This window comes from Clinocottus analis, unplaced genomic scaffold (assembly GCF_023055335.1).
Source record: "Clinocottus analis isolate CAN_PGR_092001 unplaced genomic scaffold, fCliAna1.0.p SCAF_17, whole genome shotgun sequence".
NCBI classification, from domain to species: domain Eukaryota; kingdom Metazoa; phylum Chordata; class Actinopteri; order Perciformes; family Cottidae; genus Clinocottus; species Clinocottus analis.
In genome coordinates, this window is record NW_027175898.1 from 4,679,960 (window position 1) to 4,705,943 (window position 25,984).

The following is a 25,984-nucleotide window of genomic DNA, read 5'->3' on the forward strand; positions in this document are numbered from 1 at the left end:
ATCAAGCACAAGACCCTCCCAGTCTTTTAAATGTTCCCTCGTCCTTATTAAGATATAAATTATGGTTTAGACGTCTCCATAATTTTAAACTAATTGAAAACTCTCAGTTTAAACTGATTAGCTGCCCACGTGCCTCTTGACCACTGCAGAGAAATAATCCATTGTATAAGTGTTTTGTCATGCTGGAAGATGCACAGCTGCTTGGAATGAACCCCCAGGGACTCCGTGGTCTCCCGCCTCTGCTAACGTCCGACGCTGGGTGTCGCGGCTTAAGATGGTAATGTTCTTCTCTTCCAGGGTTTGGCAGATGAGTGGCAGCTCTGTTTCCTGCTGTGGCTGACCTTGGGAGAGAGCTCGAGGCCCTTAAAAGGGGCTAGAGCTCTGGAGAGGTCTCTCCAAAGTCACCCTCTTGACAGTTTACTCAATTTGTAGGAAACACAGTGAGATGATGAAATCTAGAGAATCATGAATATGTTATCACAAGATAAATCACCCGGGGCTCTGAGTGATCATACCTCCCAATGATAGGCTATTATGTGTACGAGCATATACATGTCATACCAAGCAAAAGGCTGCAAAGCACATAATGCCTCTTTGATTATAATTTCAGAAATAGTCATCGTACCAATAATTAAAAATATGAAAGTAAACCAGTCCTGAGTACCTCCTGCTGGCTCTCCTTCTCCATTAGCAACTGCAGTATCGATGCAATCTTAGCTGCAGCATAAGAGCGAGCTTTATTTCAGCTGAAGTAAAAGCTATGACCCCCAAAACGAAAAGAGCCAAGACCATATCCCATCACACCCCCAGAGGGACTAGTTTAAACCAGATCATGCATTATATCAACATGTTTGCTTGGCTTGTGTTAGACACAGGTTGTGAACTTTCAAGATGATGTGTGTGGTAATATTGTCAAAGGAACTCATGTCTTCCTGTCGTCTGAGAAGAGAGAGTAGGAAAGGCTCGGATTAGTTTTCATGAAGAACAAAACTGCAATCTCAGCACTAGGGGGCGGTGGAGAGTCTTTGCCTCCATGCAAACTATAGTGTGTGATCAGCAAAGACAGGAAATGAAACATAAGTAATTAACATTTCTGAGATGGTAAGTCATCTCTTTAACTGAAACATCAGAAGGAAAACAAAGTCAGAAATACTTAAAAGTATATAATTTTCAAGCCAATTTAGAGGAACAGACTAACATCAATAAACACAGAAACCACAAGAGATGAGATGTCCTACACTATGTTAAACAATAACTTCTGTTACGATGATAATTCAAAGTTGAGTATTATGTTCTGGTATTTTACTGGATTTGTTATTTATGCTGTAAGAAGTTCAACAGGGTTAGCTGCCCAAAAAGTGAAACCAGATGTATACTATTAAAAACCATTTGGATTACTTAGTTTAAGAATTTACTATGGCCATATTGTATTCCAAGGAATACTAAATAATAGAAAAAAACATATTTTTTTGGGGTCCAAATAAAATAGAAAAGTATTTTTGAAGGGGAATGCCACTATTATGCTACAGTAATCTCTTGAATTTGACTCAAGATGTGTACAAGAAGTGCTTGATGAGAATAGTTTGACTTAAACTTTTGTACAGTATAGTGTCATTTCGATCCTTTTTATAGATACACAATTATATACATGTATCACTTTGGACAGGGTACCATTACTAAACCCTGATTAGACATTCTTGTCTGTTAACGTTAACAGAAAATCCTAGCGCAGCACCACATAAAAAGAAGTTGTGGTACTTCAACATAAAAATTCTTGTGGTAATCATTGTTTTCCTGTGATACATGCGTTGTTGGTATTTTTGTGGTACCCTGAGAATTGTTGGCCTTTTTAGGAAAATGAACTACAAAAACGCCCGGTGTTCTGTGGCATACATGCTTTATATGCGTTGGACATTTTTGTGAAGTGTAAAGATGAAAAAAAAACAAGCAAATAAGTTTCCTGCGTGCTGTGTGTCCCTGCTCACGGCTCAGAAGGAATATTTAGGAATTCTGGAGGCTTTGATAGCAAAAGATTTGAGGGTGGCTTCCTAAAGTGCCCATGTGACCACTGGTCGCATTAATTTTAAACAAATAGTTTAACAATTGAGAAATGCACTTATTGCACAGATATTGAGATTGTCTGTTCAGCGACTCCAGGCAGCGGCTAGTTAGCTTACCTTAGCATGGAGACCGGAAACAGGAGAAACCAGCTAGCCTGCCTCCGTCCACCTACCAGCACCTTCAAAGCACACTTATTTAATAGATATATCTGGTTTGTTTAGTCTCCACAAAAACTGTAAAAACACCATTTGACATTTTCTTCATTGCGGGCCAGGAGCAGTAACTTCCTGGTTGCTTTGCAACTGCCGAGCTAGCTGTTTCCCCCTGTTGCCAGTCCTAATGCTTAAGCAAAGCAACTGGTTGCTTGCTCTAGCTTCACATTGACCATACAGATATGAGAGTGGTATCAATCTTCTTTTCTAATTTAAAGAGAAAGCAAATAAGCATATTTTTCCAAAAAGTTTCTTCTAAACAGCATACAAGGCCTACAGGTGGCCATAATCATAAATACCGCGAGAAGGATTTACCTATGTTTTAACACTCCAGTTTACACATCTTTTTTTTGGCCTCTGTCCCCTTTTTTTTAAAACCAAAAACCTCTTTAGTCCCTTCCTGGATTTCGGCCAGGAACACCATGTTCCCTGTTGTCTGGACCCAGTATAATCTCACTCTGCATGGACAGCTCATTAGCATCTGTCAGCGCGCCCCAAACTGAAAGGAGAGAGCTGAGACGATGTCTGAGCAGAATAAGTGGACAGAGAGTTGCTAATGTTGAGTGCTTTGACGACGGACACGACCGTTGGACGGGACCCCCGCATTGCTACGCTGCTGGGGAGCGTGTGACGACAAGATAGCGCTCGAGGGAACTTTGAGACAAATTAAGGTATGTGTGTTCTTGCAGACAAACGGATGGCAAAGGTGATGTGGATTATATCGTCTGATGACAAGACTGGTTCACGACTTCTTAGTTTTAATTTACCAAATATAAAATTGTCTTCGTTATCTTTGAAGAAACTGTCAAAGAAGATTTACGGGGCCGATTCCTTGCAGCTGAATGACTGACCTCAATTCTCACGGCGACATTTTATCACCCATCTTGCATTAATTAAATCAGAGTGCTATTTATTCCGATCACATCATATAAGTGTGGGAATGGCAGCTACAACCAGGTCGCGTTTCTACTATGATTCATAACAACCGCCGCCCTGACGGGCCCAGACAGGACCACCGTTATGTGGGCACTATACATATACAGATTGAAATCATAACAAACCTCTTCCTCACTTGATCCCACCACATGACTTCATTTTGGGTGTGGGAAGTCATTCCATCCAAATACACTTCTCATAACCTCAGTTTGGATAAATATTCCTCTTTGATACCACATGGAGGGGATGACTTCATATAAGTGGAGGGAGGGGGGGTCTGTCAAACAAATGTGCTTAGTTTCTCTGATTCACTTTGAGTGTCACAACAAAAAGGTGAAAAAATCCTTTGATGCCGCTCTAGAGATGTTGAACTCTCAGGTGACCTTGTGTATCCAGGTATCCAGGAAAGGCAGTAAAGTAATGAAAGTTGTTAACAACCAGATACAAAGTTATTCCGTCTATCCATCTGTCTATGCATTTGTTTCTGCTGGAGTGTGTTTTCATTTCATTGAACAAAACATTACGTCAGCCCCACACCCATATAATCCAGCAATGGGTCAGATCTGCATTGCAACAAAGAGCTGACAAAGGGGAAATGAATGTGTCCATCTGACATAATTCCTTTGGGGGTTTCTCACTTGGTTAGCTGCTGTGTCTTTTGTTTGCTTTGGTTTCCACCTAGAGATAAGAGTGTCATTATGTTCCTGTTTCCCTCTGGTGAGCAGACAAGTCTTCACTTTGAGGAGAAGTAAAATGCAGGCTATGGGCACTCCCTTGACCCTGAATGCTTCATACATAACCCTAGTCAGGATTTATCACTGACCCCAAAAATCAACAATGTAGAGGCAACTAATACACATTCAGTGATTCTCATGAGCTGCAAACTAAATAAACACTGACCAGTAACAGATAACAGGGTCAGGTGGAAACAAAGAGATTTGACCAGCACATTTGTGCATTAGCAGTTGTTCCGCCCTGTCACTGTGGCGATATATTACAATTGCCAGTAAAACAATAACCAATCACAGTGAGTGAAGCTCACCTTTGGCAGACAAGCAAACTGCTGCATCCGGCCTGTTGTCCATGTTGACGAAGAAGCGGAGAACCGCTTTACCTCGAGCAGACATTTGTGACATCGTAAATACACTCTTTACCTCTATTATAATCCATGAATAGGGACCAAGTAATCTACCTTCGACTGCTCACATTAAGATCATCTCCACATAAAGAATTCCGGAAACTGCAACCACTAACCGTGGTTACAAGCTTTCCCACAAATAAAAAAGTAGGTGAACCAAATTTAGATGTGTTTACTCTCTACTACTTCCACATGTCTAACCCAACAGTGCCCTGGCAGCAAAGTGAACTATCCCCATTGATGCAGAGCACAATTACAGTACCTCAGATTTAGCTCGCTGGCCTTGTTTTCTGCAAACAGGGCCAAAAAGACAGTCAAGCTGCCAAAGTCCTGGAGAGTTTGGCCTCACTCAGCCCTCCTAAGTCAGCATTTGGTGGTTCCTTGGACCACTGTTCGGGCTTGGGTGGCTGCTGTCGCCGGACTTTCCCGGCATGAGAAAATGGCATATAGTTCAGCTGTCACCAAGGGTCAACGGGGAAAGTTAACTCTCTAGCTGGCCAGCCAAAACATTTAGCATTCAGCGAGCCTCAGCTGCTAATAGCACCCGTGTTGGCAAGAGTGGACAAGTTAAATATAGAAGAATACTTTTAGCCTCGGTGACTCAAGTCAAAAAAAAGAGTAGGGAGAGACAATGGAGGATGTCGCTGAGTGAAAAGATCTGGCCCGTTGACAAAAGGACAGCACTGCACCTCTGCCTTTCTCTTCACTGGGCAACGAGCCCTTTCAACCACTGAGAGGGAGGAGAATAGTGCCGGCCTACCACCCCTGTACCCCCCTTCTGCCTTTTATTCTCACACAATCTTCAACTGACTTCTCGAAAAGGAAGGAGGGAAAGAAAATGAGAGGTGTGTGTTCAGACCGCTATGCGGAGTAGATCTGGATAGGCTGTGGGAGTAAAAGAGGGAGGGAGGGTGAGAGAGAGGGAGAGGAAAGTTGCTGTGCTCTGTTATTGCTCTCCACCATTCCCTCTCTAACCTGAAGAACTGAAAGCAAGAACTGAGAGGGAGCGAGCAGAGCTTGGGATGGCTGTTGGCACAACTCGGTAGCCAGCACAAGCGGACACCACAAGAGCCAGAAGATATTAGTGGCTACGTTTGAGCCGTTTCTCTGGGATTACCCTTGGTGTGACTGCTAATTGCTCAAACCTGGGGACGACACAACAGCAGGTAAGTCGGCTTCTCTTGAGTTTGTCCTAAGGCGTTCTTGTTCTCCCTCCCCTTGTGTGAGAAACAGCCAAAGACAGCCATGTGCTTCCGGTAAAGTAGCGGTTACCAGCTGTTCTGCTTTTAGACTGAAATATAGGAAACATAGTACAGGTGATGCTGCTTTGCTGTCATCCATTTGTGAAGCTAATAAAGAGCCTGGGCTGATAGAAATCTACTCGGCTTCACTCAAGCTGTCGTTAGAACTGTTCTGCACTGAATGAATGAAACAACTCTTCTCTGAAGAAAGTACTTAATTCAGCAATTCTGTTATAATTTCAAATAACATGAATTTCTCGCCCATTAGAAGACAAGGGACTACTCTTGGTGCTGTTATTGGCAATGCAGATTGTGACCACGCACACAGAAAAGAGAGTCATGAATGAAACATGTCTCAATGAATTACATCATATATTGCAGCATGAATAAGACCATTTAGAGTGGAGGCGTTTGTGGGAAGTTAAGCCCACGAGTTCACCAGACAACAGAGGATGATATTGAGATACTGAGAATGTAACATAAGGAAAAGTTATCCAACTTATGTCCATTCATGTTTGGAAATCTCCGATGGAAAAAGACATGTGCACACTTTTCCCTTAACTTCTCCCACAGCCACCCAGGGTTGTGGGTGAACTGTAGGCTCCATACCTAACGGACACCCACAGGCTACACCCCCACCACGGTGACATTGTGACGCTTCTGTGGCCTTCGCGAGCTGCAACGGGATGACGTCTCTCATCGCGAATATTTATGGATGGTAATATAGCCAAAATGAATTCCATTTCGTCCGCATGAAGTCATCTGCCTTTCTGAGGAGACACATGACATGGCTCCTGAGAGCTCCTGTTCATTTGTCAAGGCGCACATGACCTCAGTAAACCCGAAAAGAAACCAGGAAAGTCTCTTGCTCACAGCGAGGGAATCTAACGCAGGTGTGGCTAACGCTGCTGTCAAAGATCCTTTCCGTCAGTGTCCAGGGGCTCTGTGCAACCTCACCCTTCCGCTCTCCCCCATGCCTCCCACCCTCTCCAGCTGATGTGGCCTCTGTGCACTCAGTGATATCACCACTCACACCAGACAAAGAGGACTAGTTGCCAGATATTACTCATTAACATTTTTGCGTTAGTTCCAGCTTTATCTAAGCTCATCCTCTCGATGCCCTGCAAAGTCCTCGGAGCTCAATCAGCCAAATGGTCCCTTGTGAAAGATAGAGTTGAAGAAGAAGATTTGTTCACTGGGCGGTCGTTGGTCCCAGCTTGTAAATGAATCAATCTTACTGTAAATTAGTAATGTGCTCCCTGTTTGAACTGAAACCAAGCTGGCCAAGCTTGGGTGTTTGCCAAAGCAGCATTGATTTGAGTTGAACTAAATGTGTCACTAGCTTACCTCATGGCATTACTATAGCTCTATGTCACTGTGAGTGACAGGTTAGCACATACTGTAGTTTAAATGTGAAGTGTAGCGTTAGCTTCCGAAAGAGACTGTGAGTAGGAAGGCCTTTTTTTTGTTGTTGTTGCAGCATTGAGCAGTTTAACTGACAGTAGTGCAAGAAATGGACATTCAGGACATGTCATATAGTATTTGTCCCTGCATAAGAGGTAATGCTGGGTTTCTCCACTTGCAGCATGTGCAGAATCTTTTTAAATAATTGCTTGACAATTAACACACAGAAACTGCTTCAGAAGGAATCAAAATATAGATAGCCTTTGAAATACAAAAATGGAGTTGTAAATACATACACATATACATAAAAAACTTGAGAACTATGCATTGAAGTTGTTAAAATGTTTCAAATGCATTGTTTTCATTATTCTTTATGGTTTCCTCCACATTATAAACTCAGTAACCTCATTCCTTCCTTACTCTGCCTCTTTTGTTTTACGTTTTTCTGTGTGTGTGTGTGTGTGTGTGTGTGTGTGTGTGTGTGTGTGTGTGTGTGTGTGTGTGTATGTCTATGTGCATGACCATGAATACAATGTGTTGTTAGGTGGAGCTCATTGCTGCCAGTAGTCCCTGTCTTCCTCATTACGTCTGGTGGGCCTCAAGAACAGCTGTCACTGACACATGCACAGCTCCAGTCGTATAAGGGCCTCTGGTCTTGAATTCCAAATATGCAGTTTAGACACATTTGGATATTTCACAGAACAGTGGTACTTATAACTCATGTTCACTTGGTTTAAAAATAAGCCCCTCTCAAAAGAAGCAACCTTTTCAAAACCAAATTTGATATGTAGCTTTCAAAGATGGCAACATGTACTTGCTGTGAACAGTAGATGTTGTTCATTGTTGTTGTTTTTTGACATGGAGTGATATTAGTGAAGTCATTCATGAAGTTCACATACAGAACACTTAATAGGCTAACTATTCTTGAACCAGATGTATCGTGCATTACACCCTTGTATCTTCTCAGCAGCAAAAAATGACTTATGTTTGATGCAGGAACAATTTTAAATTCCACAGAAGGGAAGGACATTCCCACAAGCGCTAACATCCCATGCTTTTTGTCTCTTGTTCATGTTTTTTGAGGGGAAGAGACATCCTCATGAGTCTTTCAGTGCACTGGTGTGTGTGTGTGCATGCGTGTGTGTGTGTGGTGTTGATGATGTCACCTCAGGATGATGTCACTGGTGTGTAGGGGTGAATATTTCCTGAAAGCACGGAGATAAGGATGACTGTCTCTGTGTAACCATGTCTCCTAATAATGATGTTCCCTCAAAACTAAAATGCAATGCAGATTCTGAATTACGTTTGACTAGAAACGTGATTGTTTCTTAATGCTTAAGATCACATATTACAAAGTAATTACTTAGTGAGACCAAATGCTTTAACATATTATAATCTCTGTATTTGTCTCACTGCTAACAATGCATCACATTGTTTTTTTAGTAATCAAAGTTTGTTTTGTTTTTTTTAAGAAAAAAACAAACAGACAAAAGAGCAGAGTCACAATGCCAACACAACACAATACAAATGCTCTTCTACTAAATTTAAATGGGTAATGGTGTTGAAGACCTGGAATGGTGCTGTTGGCTAACTTAACAATATCATGCCAGGCACTCCAGAGTGTGATATATTGACGTGAACAACTTCCTGGCCGCGGTCCAACACAAGCTAACAAACATATCAACCGTATGAAGAGAGAGTAACTTGCAGGATGGAGATCCAATAAATGAAAATGTAGGAAAATTCTATATATTATAATAATATGTCTATATATTATAATAATATGCATATGCATTGTCTGATAACCAGACCAAGAGTGCACAGCCATGCTAGCAGCTCTCCTAGGCTCTGGTGCGCCGACAGACCAGTATTGCCATCAATGGATCAATTCAACTAGCAGAAAATAATTTGAACTCACAGGAAGTAACAAGAAGTAATAACATTTACTTAAGTTTTTGGTTGACGGTAACGTTTGTATTGTGATCCCTGCCTCTACCAGCCACAGGATTGAGCAGTCTATATAAAGATCAGTGCAAAGGTGCCAATGTGCTGCAGCGACAAAGCTTTGTCTAATCTATGAGGTGCAAATGCAATTAAATGCCTCTATCAGCATAACTTTAAGTAACATGTCTTGAACCTGCTAATGAATAACTATAGTAGTATGGTATTGCCATGGAAATAAACAGATTGTCTAATATTTTTGTAATTCTATACAAGAGCCCAAAAAACAGGTAATAAAATTTAAAAAAAAACGGATAAGTTCTGGAGCCAAGACAGATAACTTGATCTGTGGAATTCTGATCCAGTAGCATTTAGACGAGACCTCAGACACATGGCTGACCTCATGACATTGAAGCATATCTGAGACTGCTTCATCCATATGTTGTCGTGCTGTTTCTATTCATAGACCAGCTAGAACTTGATCTCTTCCTTGATCTCCATGCTGTAAAGCCTATATCCACTTGTGTCATTGGTCCAGTTTCTGACCAGACTCCTGTGCTTGATTAGTTGGTTTCCATTTACAGAGTGTCAATAGACTGAATAAATGCTGCTGCTACGGATATTAACTAAAAAAAAATGACATTATCCTTTGTCCTGTTATGTTAATTCAATTAATTATGATAGATTGAGGTGAGTCATGTCTTCCAGCAGCTGCACGCGTCTATATGTGTGGTGACACTATGTTGTGCGACTGCTTACAACATGCATCAACATTTCCTGTGCACCAGCACTTTTCATAATGAATGACCCAAATTTCAGTCAATCAAAGTGAATATTTAACAAACTGCCACAAGCACATCATAAATATGTCATATCGTATAAGTGACTGATTCAAGAGCTAACTGTGCTGAGCAAGTAAGCCATTCATGTGAGATCGTATGTGCAGAGAATTACCTACGTTCCTCTCTGTTTGCTCATTAGTGAAACCTTAACTGCTGAAGCTCCAGTGAGAGGATCAGGTTAACGTGTCATCAGGTGATTACTACAACATGAAACCCACCACCTATGCAGACAGTTTTCTCCAGCACGGTGTGTCAATCTGAGAGGAATTGTCGCTACGATGTACTAATATAAGCCATCGTTACATAATAAATGCTGTAAAAGCTTGGGTTTTGTCCATGAAGGCTCTTTTACCGTTCCATTTGGTGGTACAAGAATTACTTTTTGGAAATTCAAATCTTAAAGGCATGTGTACATGTCTAAGGCAGTGTTGCTATCTGAGCAACATATGTAAAGTCTGACCCCAGAGTTACTGGCCATTAAGGCCGGAACAAGCTGTCCATCAAAATCCCCAAACAGACTGAAGCTTTGTACCCTTGCAAGGAAGTAGGCGCTCACAACACTTTCAATATCAGATGGATTGACTTGTAGATTTGAATATCATCCACAGCTACAGTTTTGATTGAAATTCTTATAACTTGGCGGGCTGGTGTGTTTTTCTTGTCAGGACGGAAGAGCTTCTCAAGTGCACTGCGTTTGATCAGTGTCCTCTGACAGAATGAGTTGCCAAACCCTCGCATGCAAAGAACATTTCACACTCCTTTTTTAGTCACATTGGGTTTGTGGTGTAAATTTATCAAACATACTGGAGGTATTTTTCTTTTAACATGTTTTGCATTATTTGCAGCTGCTTTGCTCATCCCTCTCCTCTGGCAAATGAATTTGGCTACGAGTCAGACCTGACTGACCAGACCTTCTTCACTTTTACTATGTGGATGTCACTGATGAGCATAATGTTCAAGATAAAGTGTGTAGAAAAATAAATAATAAACTGCTACTGCTGTGGTGCTCGGAAAAGGGCTGCCAGACCACGTCATGCTAGCATGTCTGCTAATCTAGCTAAGGCTAATGTGGTTGCTATTTTACAGCTCTGCTGAAATATGTTCACATGAATACATGCAGGGTTTAATTCAACTTATATGCACAACCAAACCCATGTTTTGTACAATTTAAGTTTCACTACAACTAACACTCATTTATAATTTCCTCTTCTGTTGATCAACCAATTAATCACTTCAGATTAAGTTAGCAATAAAAAAACTGTAAATCTTCACATTTTAGAGGCTGAAACCAATTGATATATTGAAACTCTTAAGCAAATATCTGATAATTTGACGTAAATCTGACGTGGATTACGGCTTACTTCCCAATGTGGGAGCTAATGTGGAGCACTGGAGTCGTCCCAGTGTTCATAATGGAATTTCAGACCAAAGATAAAAGTAATGTAGAGAACATCAGCGGTATTCACTAACTTGCTGACGACTGACAACATTTTATAGTCCCTTTTTTCATTTTGGAATGGAGGCATGTGTTCGGTTTGGGCCTATATATACTCACATGACAGCTGGACTTTCCCAAACCATAGGATAGATTTGGGACACCACTTTAAATTTAGGTTTAGGCCTTGACTGGTGCCTCGCTGGGTATTGGGCCACCCTTTTTATATATGGAGGCAATCACTTGCATTGTGCCGATGGTTTAGATGCCATGGATATGTGTGGGCATTGTTGGGGGTTGGCGCAGACCTCAAAGTAAAGGCTTACTGCCTGACCGATCTCCTTTATTTTCCATAGAGACAACTGGGAATGTTGCATGTCAGACTGGAATGCCGGGCACGTGCCTTTGGAATCCCCATTTGTTGTTCTGGAGAATTCACTACAATCAAGACTGCAGTGACTGGTCAAGGTGGATCCAACAGTGAAGACACCATGACTTAACAGATTGATCCACCTTGACCGGTCAATATGGCTTTTGGAAGCCAAGTAGTTAGTACTATCTCCCACAGCTGTCAAATAAATGTTTTAAATGTGTAATATCGGAAGGTTAGACTTGTATGATTCGATCTTTTCATGAAATTTTAAACGGCTATAATCAAAATTGTTTATGTGGTTAATTTACAAACCCACAGGAAATAATCACCCAGTGGCCCAAAACATCCATTAAGGTAGATCTAGGTAAACAGTTCTTACAGGTTCAGATGTAGTCAAATCACCGCAGGATGCCCGACAATGAGAGAAATTATTATTATCGGTCACAGATGTTCCCTCTGCAATAAAGCCAAAATGCTGATTGAGTGTTGATGTGTGCGGTTTGAGGGAGACCAAGTTCTTTGCAAATATGTTTTGCAAGTTTTTGTGGAAATCATTTTCACTTAACTGACTTAACTTAACTTTAATATACTGATATTTATATTTATTGAGTTGCAATGTAACAATATCAGTTTGCATCTCTCCTCTATAACTGCACAGATACAGTGCTGCGTGCTCTGTTGAACTGCACTGACACCTCAACCTGAGGTGAGCTGTTACAGCAGCTTCCCTGCATGTTCGTGGCATCAGCCCAGAAATTAAAAATAAATCTTGCATCGCGTAACCAAGTGTCAACCTTTTGGTCGCCGGTAATCTGGATGTCTGCCTGAGTAAGTTACTGCACATGTTTTCATGTTTTATCACGGTCCTGCCCCAGTGGTGCCAGTTTTAATACCCTCCACCACTGGGCTTTTCTCTGGCCATAACTCTCTGGCACTGCTTGAATGGTGGGACAAACACTGTAAGCACTTGTGTATGCTGCTGTGCTACCACATTAGACTCAATGATAGGGAGCACGCAGCTGAAACTAATAGTTATGGACAGGAAAGAAGGCACTGCAATTAATCTCCAGTAATGAACCAGCTCTCATTGGAGCCAATGTGCACTCACTGAACTCCCAGAGCTGAGATAAGATATGTTCCTACATTGTTGGTTTGAACTGAAAGATGCATTTGCTGTTATCTTGCTTGCTTCCCTCTCATGTGCTCGTGTCTTCCTGGAAACAGAACGGATTGCTTTCAAGCATCATTAGAATTAACTGCAGTCTTAACTTTGCTGACAACTAGATAAAGAGTTTTCTTGATGTGAACCGAAACCTGAGATAGACTCGCTTTCAAACCCTTTGACATAGAAATTACTCTTCTATAACAGCACATTCACTTGTATCACCTTTAATCTAGTTGAACTGATTAAAAAGGCAGTTATGTATGCGTATATACATTGTACCATGTGTGTGTGTATATATATATATATATATATATATATATATATATATATATATATATATATATATATATATATATATATATATATCCTGTATATCGAGTATGCATGCACAGTTGCTGTGTTTTGCATATGCTATTGCATGCCTTTGATTCCAGTGCTTAAGAGGGAATTACATTTTGGGGAGCTTTCTCACGATGTCTCAATGCATGATTCAGAGGTCAGGGTGCGCTGACATCACCAGGGTTATACGATGGGGATTTTTTTTTGGGGCTGGGTGGTTTTCTGTTTTTCTGTTTGTCATTAAAAAGCGATTTCTTTTGTCGTGTCTGAAATCAATCACAGTGTGCACTTGCTCAATGTCTCACGACTTTTGATGGAGACATTTCACACGCACACTAGATACACACACAAAAACACATTCACAGGGCAGAGACACCTCTATCCTAATGACCTACACGCGACTTTGACCATTTAGCTTAAGCTCCTGAAAGGGCTGTGGGGGTACATCCAACAAAAACATTGGGGAAATCCTGGAATAGTGCACTTTGTGAGCAATCAATACATGTTCTCCTCGATGCTCTTCTCCGAGCTCACTGTATGGGCAAGTAATCAAGCATGCTACAGGCCACCTCAACATGACTTGTGTCGTTATAAATGATTAATGTAGTACAATTTTATTTCGACAGATTTATTTTCAGGATCTGGATAAAATGCTCGACTCAGACTTTTAATGTCGGCAGCGAAGGTTAAGACACCCAGGAGTGCCACAAATGTGCTTACACACCATCAACACTCAGCATGAGACACACAAGCCTTGTGAGGGAACAGGACGTGTCAGGAATCGCCATACAACATAAAAACACACAAGCAATGCTGCAGAATTGTGGATACATATCCACATGTGGCAATGTCATTAAGTTGTAATCCTGTGTATGTGTTTATTTTTTGTACATGTTTGAGTGTAAAATTCATTGGATTAAAGAGAGTTAGTAGTCAGGGCCAAAGTCATGGGATAAAAAAATGGGATAAAAAGACATTAATGGCATAAGGGGGAAAGTAACAAGTTGTGGTATTAAACAACAACACAACAAAGATGCTATTTGCGTCAACATTTTTATTAATGTATGTTTTTTCTGTTGTTGCTGCAGGTAGAAGATGAGGTCCAAAAACAGCGGGGTAGAGAGCCCGGCCAATGGGGTGCTTGGGGTCCCACAGGGAGACCATGACGTCAGCCAAGACCAGGAAGAGGGTCTGCCCGTTAAGAGCCTGAAGGCCAAAGTTCAGCAGAAGGAGGGTGACGATAATGTAGAGGTGGAGGTGATCTCCAACAAAGAGAAGCTATTGTTTAATTCCCCTGAAGCTGGAGAAAAGCGAGGGGACATCATGGATCTGTCCAACGAGGATCTGCTAAAACTGCTGGGGATCATGGAAGGAGAGATTCAGGTGGGCTGAGTTTGACCTTTGACCTGCTGTTATACGTAGGGTATGTGCAATAATGACAGGGAGAAAACAGACCTGTGAAAGGCATTGTGGATGAACACAAGGCCGCTGCACATGCTTTCATTGGATGAGGTTTGACTGTAGTTCTATGCACAATAGCTCTATCTTGTGGTTGAAAATGGCATACCCCAATGCCAGAGAACATATGCAAATGTACTGTGTACTTAAAAGTGGCTATTTAGTAAACGCCTGGAATCCATGAAAGAAATGCTAAAGGGGTTTGGACACTTTGGATGTCTTGAATACATGTACAGTATCCAGAGACATTTGGTCAAAATGCCACACATAACTTCTCTCATTTGCATGTTGGGGACAAATAAATCTGTTTCTCTTCAAACAGGTGTCCAAATGAAGTGAATACACACTCATTCTCCTCAAGGCATCATATGTTGTATCTTATCCTCCTATTTTCTTTGTGATTTCAGGCCAGAGAAGACGTTATCGGCATGCTAAAGTCCAAACAGACTGTCTCAGAGGACCTTGAATCACGTTATGGTTCTGCGGCCCCTGGTTCGGCCCTCACAGCCCTGCAGAGGGACCGCGTCATCACTGGCACCGAGCCGCAGGACCATAGTGTTTACCAAAAGCCAATGGTTGAGGTCAGTTAGTCACAGCAGTTTCACGTTGAAAACAAGTTGTGTAAATATTTAATTGGCTGGTTTAATGCGACATTCCTGAACAGGTTATTGCTGCAGAAGTGTTGAAAATGTTACACCCCAGCAAATAAAGTTTTTTACTTGGCTCTTGCTGGTGTTTGTGTTCTTCCCGGTGTGGCTGTGATTGTGTGCATTTGCTCCTCCTCAGCTGGAGCGTCTGCAGGAGAAGCACAAAGAGACGTACCGTAGGATGCTGGGCCAGTTGCTGCTCGCCGAAAAGTGCCACCGCCGCACCGTCCACGAGCTGGACACAGAGAAACGCAAGCACGTAGACTACATGAACAAGAGCGACGACTTCACCAACCTTCTGGAGCAGGAGAGAGAAAGGTGAGGAGAAGAGGAATGAAATTGCCACGTTTTGAATACATCAATTGTATTTTAAGTTTGTATCATGAATTGTAATTATATGTGGTGGAAAGATGATAACATTGAGTTCCTATACATGCTATTTGATGTCAGTAACTATTTGCTACAGTAAAACAGCAGTGGGAAGGCATAGAGTAGCAGGAGAGAGACAGAGAGAGAGAGAGAGATAGAGAGAGAGAGTGAGAGAGGACATGCGTTAAAGATCCAACAAGATTGAGAGAATCAAGGGAGAAAAGAACGGCGAAGGAATGCATGGACATCTGAGAATGTGTGAAAGATGGCATCATCAGTGAAATGAATAACCTGAGTGGCAAGAGGAGAGGAGAGGGAGGGTGAGCGGGGATGGGGGGGTCGGTGGGGGGCTGGCTACTAAAGCGATAACCTCACATACCTTCGTTTGAGAGGAAGAGGTATATGGAGAATGTGGAAGAGAGGAGGTGGAGGGGGAGCGGGAAAGGAGTCAGGCTATTTGCTGTGGGACAGAGGGAGGTCAGGCGAAGAGAGGGGAGGTGATGAGGCCCCAGGGGGGAGGAACACGAAGAAATAAAAGTGAAGGAATAAAGAGTTTTGACAAGGGGAAAATTTCTCATGACATCATTTCTGAAATGAAGTCATTACCGGTGTTGCGACTTGAGATGAGAGCTTAGGTGAGAGAACTAGGGACATGCACGCTCTCCAACACCGGAGAGGAGATGGTTGCATCATGTGTGTGTGGAGGGCCCTACAGAGATAAAAAAATTAATTTAAAAAAAGCGTGGTTGTGAGGATGTGAACCGAATGCATATGAGAGAGGAAGCCCTATTAATTCAAATATTTACCAATGAGAGAGTTGTAATGGCTACCGCTTGACCCTCAGCAATGGGGATGCATTCATTGTATACTACTTACTGTACATGAGGGTTTGCTATGCACATTAGTGGTTTGCCAACAGGCATGACAGCACGTGTGAGGGGGACGGACGGAGGAAGAGCGAGAGCATCTGTTATGTACTGTACATGCATATAGTCAGTCATCTGTGGAGCAGACAAGAGACAACTCATGTGCTGCATTTCATGAACTGTCAAAACTTCAAACGGCGGAGGCACCGACTACCGCTCTTCCTTGAGCTTTTACTGCAGGACACAGGAAACAGACCAGAGAGGTTAAATCACAGTTCTGACAGCTGAGCTGCCACCACACGCCGGATACAGGGCTGGGAAATGAGCTGCAGTCTTCAGCTTATAGCTGCTTTCATGAGGCAGGGAGAGAAGGTAGCCATGATTTAAAAACATTTCAATGAAGAATGTGTTCCTGGTTGCAAATCAATGCGCACACAAGCCTAAATTAAGTTATCAAAGGGGGGGGTTGGGTGTTATATGCTTTCAGCCAAATTGGTTTAGGAATTTATATTGTGTGCAACTTTCGGGGCTTTGTAAAGCTGAATAGATACTAGAGGCTGTTGACTGACATGCTACTGAAATTGACTACAAAACATACCTAACCTGAACCTAAATATTTGCATAAATGAGCAGAGATAAAATTGGGAGATGAAAGTCAAGATTTTGGTTTTCACCTGGATCTACTGGCACTTTTTTTAAATTTTTTTTTAAAACATTTTACCATCCGAACTAAAGTACTGTAGTTGTAACAATGCAGATGGGTCTTTAACACAGTAAGTAGAAAGCTCTACAGTCATGCTGATGCACTGATGCCAAGCAGATTTAATGGGTCTTGGGACTATGAATGTATTTAGAAAATGTCATGACAATCTAGCCAACTTCAGTCTGGATTAAGGCGGTGGACCGATCAACCTACTGACATTACCATCCCTACAGCCGAGCTGATAATATGGCTCATAAATAAAAAACATTAAGTATAACTTGATCAAGACATTTAAACATTGGGATCAGTAAGCCTGGAGCCTTCAGTTTGGAGCAACTGGCACAAATCCCAAGCGAACCACCACTTAAGTTCCACTTGATCCTTGGTTTGCATGCAATGACCTCGTTCTTATGCCAGGTAGTTTCCAGCAGGTTCCTTGGCTCATGCACAGGTCAATCTCTGTCACCTCACAGAGAGGGTGAAGGGGACGAGCCCAGCTGGGTCTGGATCTGTCCGATCCTGCAGAGCCCAGATTATTCTATCTGTTGCCATAAAAGGATACAAAACTGACTGAGGATTCATGGGTGAGCTGCCACCAATATGCAAAACACAGACGGGCGCGACCTGTGTAAAAGTCCGGACTTAAAAACGCTGAAAAACATTTGTTACTTAACACCAACATATTAGCGGTATCGCATACACGGATACATGCATAACTGCCATGTCTGGTATCCATTTGGCATTCACTCTACCAGATGAGATGGAAACATGTCATCATCTCGTCTTCATCGATGTGATCTCCTCCCGCCATCTGGGTGAGAGTGAAGAGAGAAAAGTCAAAGGTCTTGTGCCAAACACCTGCAGGAATGCATAGGATGGGCACGGGAGAAGAAGTTCCTGCATGAGCCATTAACACCCTCTGAGACAAGGGAGGAATGTATATGTCAAGAAGTTAAAATATGTAAGTGGCGTGACGGTACGTGTAATGATTAAAAGAAACGGCTCACATGTGAAGTCACGCACGCGAAATAAAAATGCAAACCTGAAACTGAAAACTAAAATGATTGTTTTCTTGTCATTCTAAGGCCTTTTGACAAAGACACATTGTTCCACCATCTGTCAGCAGATCGCGTACACACAGTATGTGTAGACCTTTTGTGTGCCTTTAAATGGTTTGATGTCCTCTTTGTATCTGATTCCTCTCTTTTAACACCACATTAGTGTTGTGTACTGTACACTATCACAGACGCTCTTGCCTAACACTAAATGCTTTTACTCTGTCAAGAGAGGTCATTACTGTACAACACAGCGCTTTGACAGCTTTTTGGCAGTTTGTGTCGACGTCAATCCTCGGCCTCCTAAAACAGAGGGGCCGCAGTGCCTCTGAGCAAATTCCCTAGGAAACATGGGATGAGATGTTCCATAATGAAAAAAATGGTCTCTTGTGGAGGTTGGCTTATGGACTGCACCTGTGTATTTGCTTAAGAAATGTGTTTTTATTTCTTGCACGCACACTTTAGTTGCCTATGAAGTAAAATCCTTAGTCAGACAACTCTCTTAAACCCACAATGTCTCAGGAGGACTGGATATTCTGCACACAGCCAATTTGTCGATAGTTATTTCTTCCTTAGAGACAGCGTCACTGAGTACTGCAGCCAAATACCACTGACATCATGGCTTGACCTTTGCATGAAAGACATTCTCGGGTGCCAATTTGTAGAGTATCAGTGACATCTGACTGTTAAAGTATGGATTTTAAGAGCTGCACTCTGGGATCTGGATGGCTCCTTGGTACAGTAGTCAGACCCACTGATTCCACTTGGCAAAAAAAGACTGCTGCTGGTGGTATGAATCAATGTAGTTGTTTTCTGTCACTTACAAACTAACAAACTGAATTAATTTTCAGAGATGTTGGGTTGTGGATACCACAGTGTGTTATAATATGAACGGTTTTCTATACAGTTCCATGCAAAAGTCAGGGCATATTTCTATGGTCACACATCCTCGTCCCAAATCTTCTTCACCTCAAGGGAGACATCCAACTCGGCATATCTGCTTTCCTCATCACATGTAGACTGAGCGAGGAACCCAGTTCAGTTTCCCCTCGAGTGGAACTACAGCTGACTTTCTCTACGGTCTCCTGTACCAGTGAGAATATGGCTTCCGGTCTGCAAAGGGGAATATCCTTTTTTAAAATAGAAATATTTTAATTTAATATTAAATTTGCCCTAGACATGAACTAAACTTGTTTTTTTTCTGATATAAGGGTGTTATTTCTTCATTAATTTCTCTAGTTGTTTTCCCCCTAAACATTCCATGCTTCATGAAACCATGAAAATTGGGGGTGAGTTTTGCAAAACACTCCTCCTGTGGCAAGGTTCCCACCCCTTTCACAGTGTCCAAAGTGGTTTAGCACACACACTCTCATACACACACCACTGCCTTATATGGATAAGGTGACATCACTCACTAGAGGTCCGATGGTGCTCAACTGTATTTATTCACCTTTGTGTTCATTTTCCTGATAACATGTCTGGAATGTGATGGTGGAGGATTTGTGGAAAAGAAGTCCCAAGCTACTTCTTATGCGTTCTCAGTGGATTTTGTATATTGGCAAAAAAATGATGTGCTGACTCTAGAGCATCCATAGTGGGTAAGTTTGAAATGGGGTTGTTGTAAAGTTTCTGAGGTCCTGACTGTGTCCGCGGTTATGAATATTGAACATTTAGAGGTTGTTTTAGCTGTAGTTGCACAATTTTCATTGTTGTGCTGGTGCTTCCATTAATTTGGTTTATTTTGCAATGCAAAAATGGGCAGGCTGAATATTGTATGTCCCTGGGAGTGTAAAAGGAATAGATGCAGCTTTGCATTCAATCTGCTTTGCATGGATTTGGTTGGAGCCCGAGATGAGAATGGGCATGAGCAGCATAGAAAGAAGCTGAGAGAAAAGAACAGCGCTTGGTGAGTGGGTGAAACTTTAACTCGTAGTTTGAGTTCTTCTCTCCCAACAACGGGGATTAGTTTTAGTGTCAATATTCGTCAGTTTTCCCTTTTAATAATAACAATAATAATTGATTGTTCTGCTTATTACCATGGCATGTGTTTAATATATTTTATGCAAAATGTACCCTGTATATATATTTTTTAGATGAAAAATGTTTCAAGCGTGATGTTTTTTAAATGTTTTGTATAGTAAAATTGTCAATTATTGGATTTCTGTGAGTGATATTTTACAGTTAATGTGCTTATTGGAAAAAATGTCTTTGGGTGTGTATGGTTTGAGCTTTATTTACTAAAAAGAGAGATTACTTTGACACTCAAACCAGTCTTTTAAAATGCATCTAAAGAATCGGGATGATCACTCTCTAGCATTGCAACATTAACTTGGATAAAAAAAGATGGCGAACACAGACACAGTTAGTTGCTTTTAAATCAATAAAACACTAAATTAATGCTTTGTCTTTGTTTGTTTTACATTTCAGACTAAAGAGGTTGCTTGAGAACGAGAAATCCTATCAGGTAAAGAAGGAGAAGGAGCACTCTAAACGTCTGGCCAAGGTGCGAGAGGAGCTGGTCAAGCTGAAGTCCTTTACGCTGATGTTAGTCAATGAGCGTCAGCAGCACCTAGAACAAATGGACCAACAAAGCCAGCGGGCCCAGGAGCTCAGCCAGCAGCTCCAGCAGTGGGAGCAGTCACTAAGTGAAGCCCGGGAGCGTGCTCAGGAGGATGGCCACAGGGTGCTGAGCCTGGAGGCTGAGCTTAAAGAGAAATCCACCAAACTCACCCAACAACATGAGGAGATGAGTGCCAAGCTGGCGACTGAGGAGATCCACAACCGTCAACTCAATGCCAATCTTCTTGGGCTTACGTATAAAGTGGAGGAGCTAGAGGAGAGCAACAGGGCCTTGAGGAAATCTGAAGAAGAGTTGCAGGAGCTGAGGGAGAAGATTGGCAAAGGAGAGTCTGGTAACTCCAACTTGATAACTGAGTTGGAAAACTTGCGGAAACATGTCATGGAAATGGAGGGAAAGGATGAGGAGATTACCAAGACTGAAAATCAGTGTAAGGAGCTACGAAAGAGGCTACAAGAGGAGGATAGTAAGAGCAAAGACCTAAGGCTGGAAGTGGACAAGCTCCAAAAGAGAATGGTGGAGTTAGAGAAACTCGAGGGTGCCTTCAGCATAAGCAAGGCTGAATGTGCACAGTTACACACTGCTCTCGAGACAGAGAAGGGCCTCGCCAAAGAGCTCTCAGATGAGGTTGTAGCACTCAGGATCCGTATGAAAGAGGTTGAGTCCTCTGAACTTAAGTTAGAAAAGTCTGAGCTGAGCCTTAAGGATGACTTAAGTAAGCTGAAATCATTGACTGTTGCCTTGATGGATGAACGAAAGACCCTGATGGAAAGACTGAAGTCAGATGAGAAGAAAAAGGAGGATTTGAGTAAAATGGTCAAAGTTGAACAGGGTAAAGTTATGGAGGTGACTGAAAAATTGATAGAGGAAAGCAAAAAGCTCTTGAAGATGAAATCAGAGATGGAAACCAAAGTAGAGACTCTTACCATAGAAAAGAGCGAGCTTGGCACGAAGTTGACCTATGAAATTGATAAAACTAAGGATCTTAGTTCCACAGTTGGTCAAATGAAAAAGAGGTTAGATGGCTTTGAGCAAGCTGAAAAGCTATCAGAGAAGAATTCAGTGAAATGTGAACTTGGAAGAATGGCTGATCCTGTCAAAATAGAACACAACAAAGTTAAGGAGCTGACATTTGAAATTGAACGCCTGAAAAATCGACTTAAACAACTAGAAGTAGTTGAGGGAGATCTGATTAAGACAGAGGATCAGTACGACATGTTGGAGAAAAGGTTCATCACCGAACAAGACAAAGCCAATATTCTTTCCCAACAGGTGGAGGAAATGAAGGGTCAGATAGCACGAAATAAAGCAATTGAAAAAGGGGAGGAGGAAAGCCAGGAAGTAGACCTCCGCCAACGATGCAAGAAAGAGGAGGCCAATACCAGGGAACTGCAGGCAGATGTAGTGGCCCTCAAGGAGAAGATCCATGAACTGATGCACAATGAAGACCAACTTTCTCAGCTCCAAGTGGATTACTCAGTCCTGCAGCAGAGGTTCTTGGAAGAGGAGGAGAGAGCCAAGAACATGGGCACTGAAGTGTTCCATCTCACCAAAGAATTGGAGGTAGCGAAGCGTCATAGTCGAGCGCTAAGACCTAGTTTGAATGGGAGGAGAATGGTAGACATTGCTGTGACATCCACAGGAGTACAGACAGAGGCATTGTCAACTGGACCAGCAGAGGAGGATACCCCAGCTGTGTTTATCAGGAAATCATTTCAAGAAGAGAATCACATCATGAACAACCTCAGGCAGAAGTGCCTAAAGAAGCCAACAGAAAAGAGTGGTGTTGAGCGTTGCTCTTCATCGGGCAGCGACCTGGGCGTGAAGAAATCCTGGATTCCCTGGATGAGGAAAAAGGACAACACCCCTCAAGAGACCAACTTGGGGAAGCATGTGCAAATAAATGGTGATCATTTGACCTCTGAATTGACAATGTCTCAAAAGCAAGGGCAGCCTTTACACATTCACGTAACACCAGACCACCAACACAACATGGCTACTCTTGAGATTAGAAGCCCCACCGCGGAGGACGCTTTCTCAAGCTCAGCTCCTCTCAGTCCCAACCCATCTCAACCTAAATCCAGAATCACAATCATTCCCACCTACTCTGCACCAACCCAAAAGAGAAAGTCCACCACTGGACTTCCAGGACCTGAAAGAGCCAAGTCTCCAGTCACCATTACAACAATATCCAGAGCCAAGTCTCCAGAAAGCAGCCAGACCCCCTCTTCTGCCTCAGGAAGGCCCTTGTCCCCTGTCTCTATTATGACAGTGAGTACGGCCATAGTGGCGGAAGCTTCTTCCTCCCCAGAACCCCAGGAGATGACCATGGGCCGAGCTGTGTTCAAGGTTACCCCGGAGAAGCAGTTGGTCCCAATGCCTGTACGGAAGGGTCACACCAACACTAGCTACATTACAACCACTGACGATAACAGGATCCATATTCATCTGGGCAACAGCATGAACCCAAAGATGGTAGTCAGGCCGGTGGCTGCTGCAACAGAGAGCAAGGAAATGACCTTATCAACTGGGACAGTTTTACGTTCTCCACGCCAAATCACCACCACCACTACCAGGAGCACTCAGAGCAAAGTGATGAGCACTATCACGATTTCCCCTGTTGCATCCAACACTTCCAGACAAACACAAAGCTTGGTAAGTTTTGCTTAAGGTTCAGTCCATCTAGATTATGGAATAACATGTTTGTCTTTGTATAGCTTTAATTATTTTGACCATTCTTTGAGATAAAGCAATTTGCTCAGTTCATTGGGAATACTTGCTATCAAAGAAATCAAAGAAAAACTAGATATTGTAAAAAGTAATAAAGATTTAAATTCTATCCACTTTCATTGTAATGGTTCTCAAGCACCCCTGCACAAGTTATATCTCTTTCTTTAATTATTCTTACAGAAAACAGGGTTTAAAAGTGACAATGTGCTGTTTTATGATCTATTATTTACCCGACTACAATGTTTCTGTAAAAGGTCAAACTTGTCGTCTTTGCATAGGTTTTTGCACAGATAAAAAAGACAAGATGTATTAATTTGTTAGCTTCAGAGGTGATGGTAAGATTGTGTTACCTTTGGACAAAACCACACCAGCAGTTTTGTCTTTGTGCTATGCCAAGCCCATTAGCTGCCGGTTCTAGGCTTATATATAATGTACAGACACGTATTGATTTTCTCATGTATCTCTCAGCCATAAAGAGAATAGGCTTATTTACCAAAAATGTCAGACTATTTATAATGCTTGTTATTGTTTTCATATTCTACATGTACGAAAAGTAACGTTTTATGGAGTAAATATTTTTACTGACAGCTTTATTTCTAAAAATGGGAGATGAAGCAACACTGTTAGTATTCCATTATAATATGCTCTTTGTGGATCAAATAGCGTGACACAAATGATCCTATGCAGGCCTCACAACAGCGGAGCTAATGATGTGGCATTTTGCCACACTGCTCGAATCATGCTGTAATTTATAGTTGTTACACAGTGTTTACATTCACAAACAGCCTGGCGGGGCTCAGTGCCCTCTGGCTGACACAAAACAGCCTTGCACCAGTAACAACACATCGAAACCCAGCCTGGACAAGTGCTCAACCACTGGGATTGAAGTGAAGAAATGAATAAATATTTGCATTTTTCATTCACAGAGCTCCTATAGCACATATGATCAGTTACACTCTTTAGAAATTCAGAGTAATTTGTTTGCTGTAATGGGTTTTGCCTCTTTTCTATTATTTACTCTTTGTGTTTCTCTTAAGTGCTCCACTGTCTGTATTTTCCTGCCTGAGTAACTGTACTCCCTCTCCCTATTGTCAACAGAGTGGGCACGATGCCCAGCCACCTCGCACAGGGCTCACCCGCATCCCAATGTCCAAGAGCCTGAAGACGGGGAAGGCTGTGCTGGGATCTCTGGGGATCTCGGGTGGAGTGAAGCTAGAGTCACGAGCTGAAAGTCAGTCAGTGAGGATAGAAGTTAAGAAATCCACTGTAAATAGCAATACTTTACAAAATGGAGGAAAAGCCTAAATTGCATAATACTACCAAGAAAATACTCAAACATATTTTAAAATGGTGCTTTAGAAAGATTGTGACAATACCCACACAAAAAAAGCTTGGATTTCACTATATAACTCAGCTAAACATTACAAGGCATAAAGATTTTTTTTGTTATTAAATAAGCCATTTCTAATTTTGTGAAGTATTTGTACTTGTGTAACTCATATACATTTCTGCCATTTAAATGGAAACCTATTCTCTGAATTTATAGTGTGCATTGTAATGGACATTTGGGTTAAATATTGGATCTGACCGTGCTGCTACTAACTGCTTCTTGCATTGAATGGTTGTCTCACACTTACGGATGTTGTTGATATTATTTGACAAGGACACATTATAGGACAAAATACTTGTCATTGTGTAAATTATGTTAATTTTTTATGTAAAGGATTTGTACTGAAAAGTGTTTTAAATAAATGTTTTTTCAAAAGTTAGTGTGACGTGCTTATTATTAAAGACAGAGAATATTAGTGAACTGTACCATATATATATATATATATATATATATATATATATATATATATATATATATATATATATATTGCATGTGACTGTTTAATTATTGTCTTATTGTAAATCAAGCTTTTAAAAAACACTGGACCAAAGATATCGCCCAGTTTTTATTATTTTAAATGTATAGAAGCAAAAGCTCCATGTAGCCTACTAATGTATATATTTGTGGTTTTTGGCAAATTTCCACAAATAATAATCTCAGATGTATGTATTTATAAAGCACATTTAAACCAACAGGTGTTACAGGGAACCACAATTGCATTATCAAAACAAAACAAAAACATAAATAACTGTAACAGACAAAAATAAAATACTTGATATTTTGATAAAAAAAGGAGACTCAAATGTAGTTGTATTTAATTGCCACTAAATTCACAACATTATTATCACATATTTTCTTTGAAAACCAGAATGTGATTAACATTTTTTTACATTTCCAGAGTGTCATTTCAAGTTGTGCTACGTCAATGAAACAATCCATTTCTTCATCTTAAATGTTGCATTAATGATATATTTTGCATAATGGATACTTGTATTTATATATTAATTTGTAAACACATTTTAAAACTTGAATGGGGAAGATTCAAACTATCTAAATTCAGATGGGCAGATGGATCCCAGATACATTTTTGGATATAAAAAA

The 25,984-nt window shown here is 41.4% G+C and overlaps 1 protein-coding gene across 2 annotated transcripts; it reads left to right on the top strand.

The window, feature by feature from the left end:
- Positions 1–5,181: 5,181 nt before the first annotated feature.
- Positions 5,182–25,210, top strand: LOC137788239 (filamin-A-interacting protein 1-like). 2 transcript variants are annotated; one of them, XM_068581123.1, is made up of 7 exons: positions 5,500–5,513; positions 9,915–9,968; positions 14,176–14,470; positions 14,953–15,126; positions 15,332–15,510; positions 20,613–23,418; positions 24,592–25,210. In XM_068581123.1, the coding sequence occupies exons 3-7, from the start codon at positions 14,183–14,185 to the stop codon at positions 24,796–24,798; spliced, it is 3,654 nt and encodes a 1,217-aa protein (XP_068437224.1). In that variant the 5' UTR covers positions 5,500–5,513; positions 9,915–9,968; positions 14,176–14,182; the 3' UTR covers positions 24,799–25,210. The 2 variants fall into 2 exon arrangements, with proteins under 2 accessions (XP_068437223.1, XP_068437224.1); XM_068581122.1 differs by lacking the exon at positions 9,915–9,968 and having other exon boundaries at positions 5,182–5,513.
- The last annotated feature ends 774 nt before the right edge of the window (positions 25,211–25,984 follow it).

What these genes read in the sequence shown, in the direction of transcription:
- LOC137788239 (XM_068581122.1), top strand. Translation starts at nt 14,183, where the DNA reads ATGAGGTCCAAAAACAGCGGGGTAGAGAGCCCGGCCAATGGGGTGCTT. An exon ending in TCATGGAAGGAGAGATTCAG is followed by an intron (nt 14,471 to 14,952) that starts GTGGGCTGAGTT and finishes TTGTGATTTCAG; the next exon opens with GCCAGAGAAGACGTTATCGG. An exon ending in CCAGACAAACACAAAGCTTG is followed by an intron (nt 23,419 to 24,591) that starts GTAAGTTTTGCT and finishes TATTGTCAACAG; the next exon opens with AGTGGGCACGATGCCCAGCC.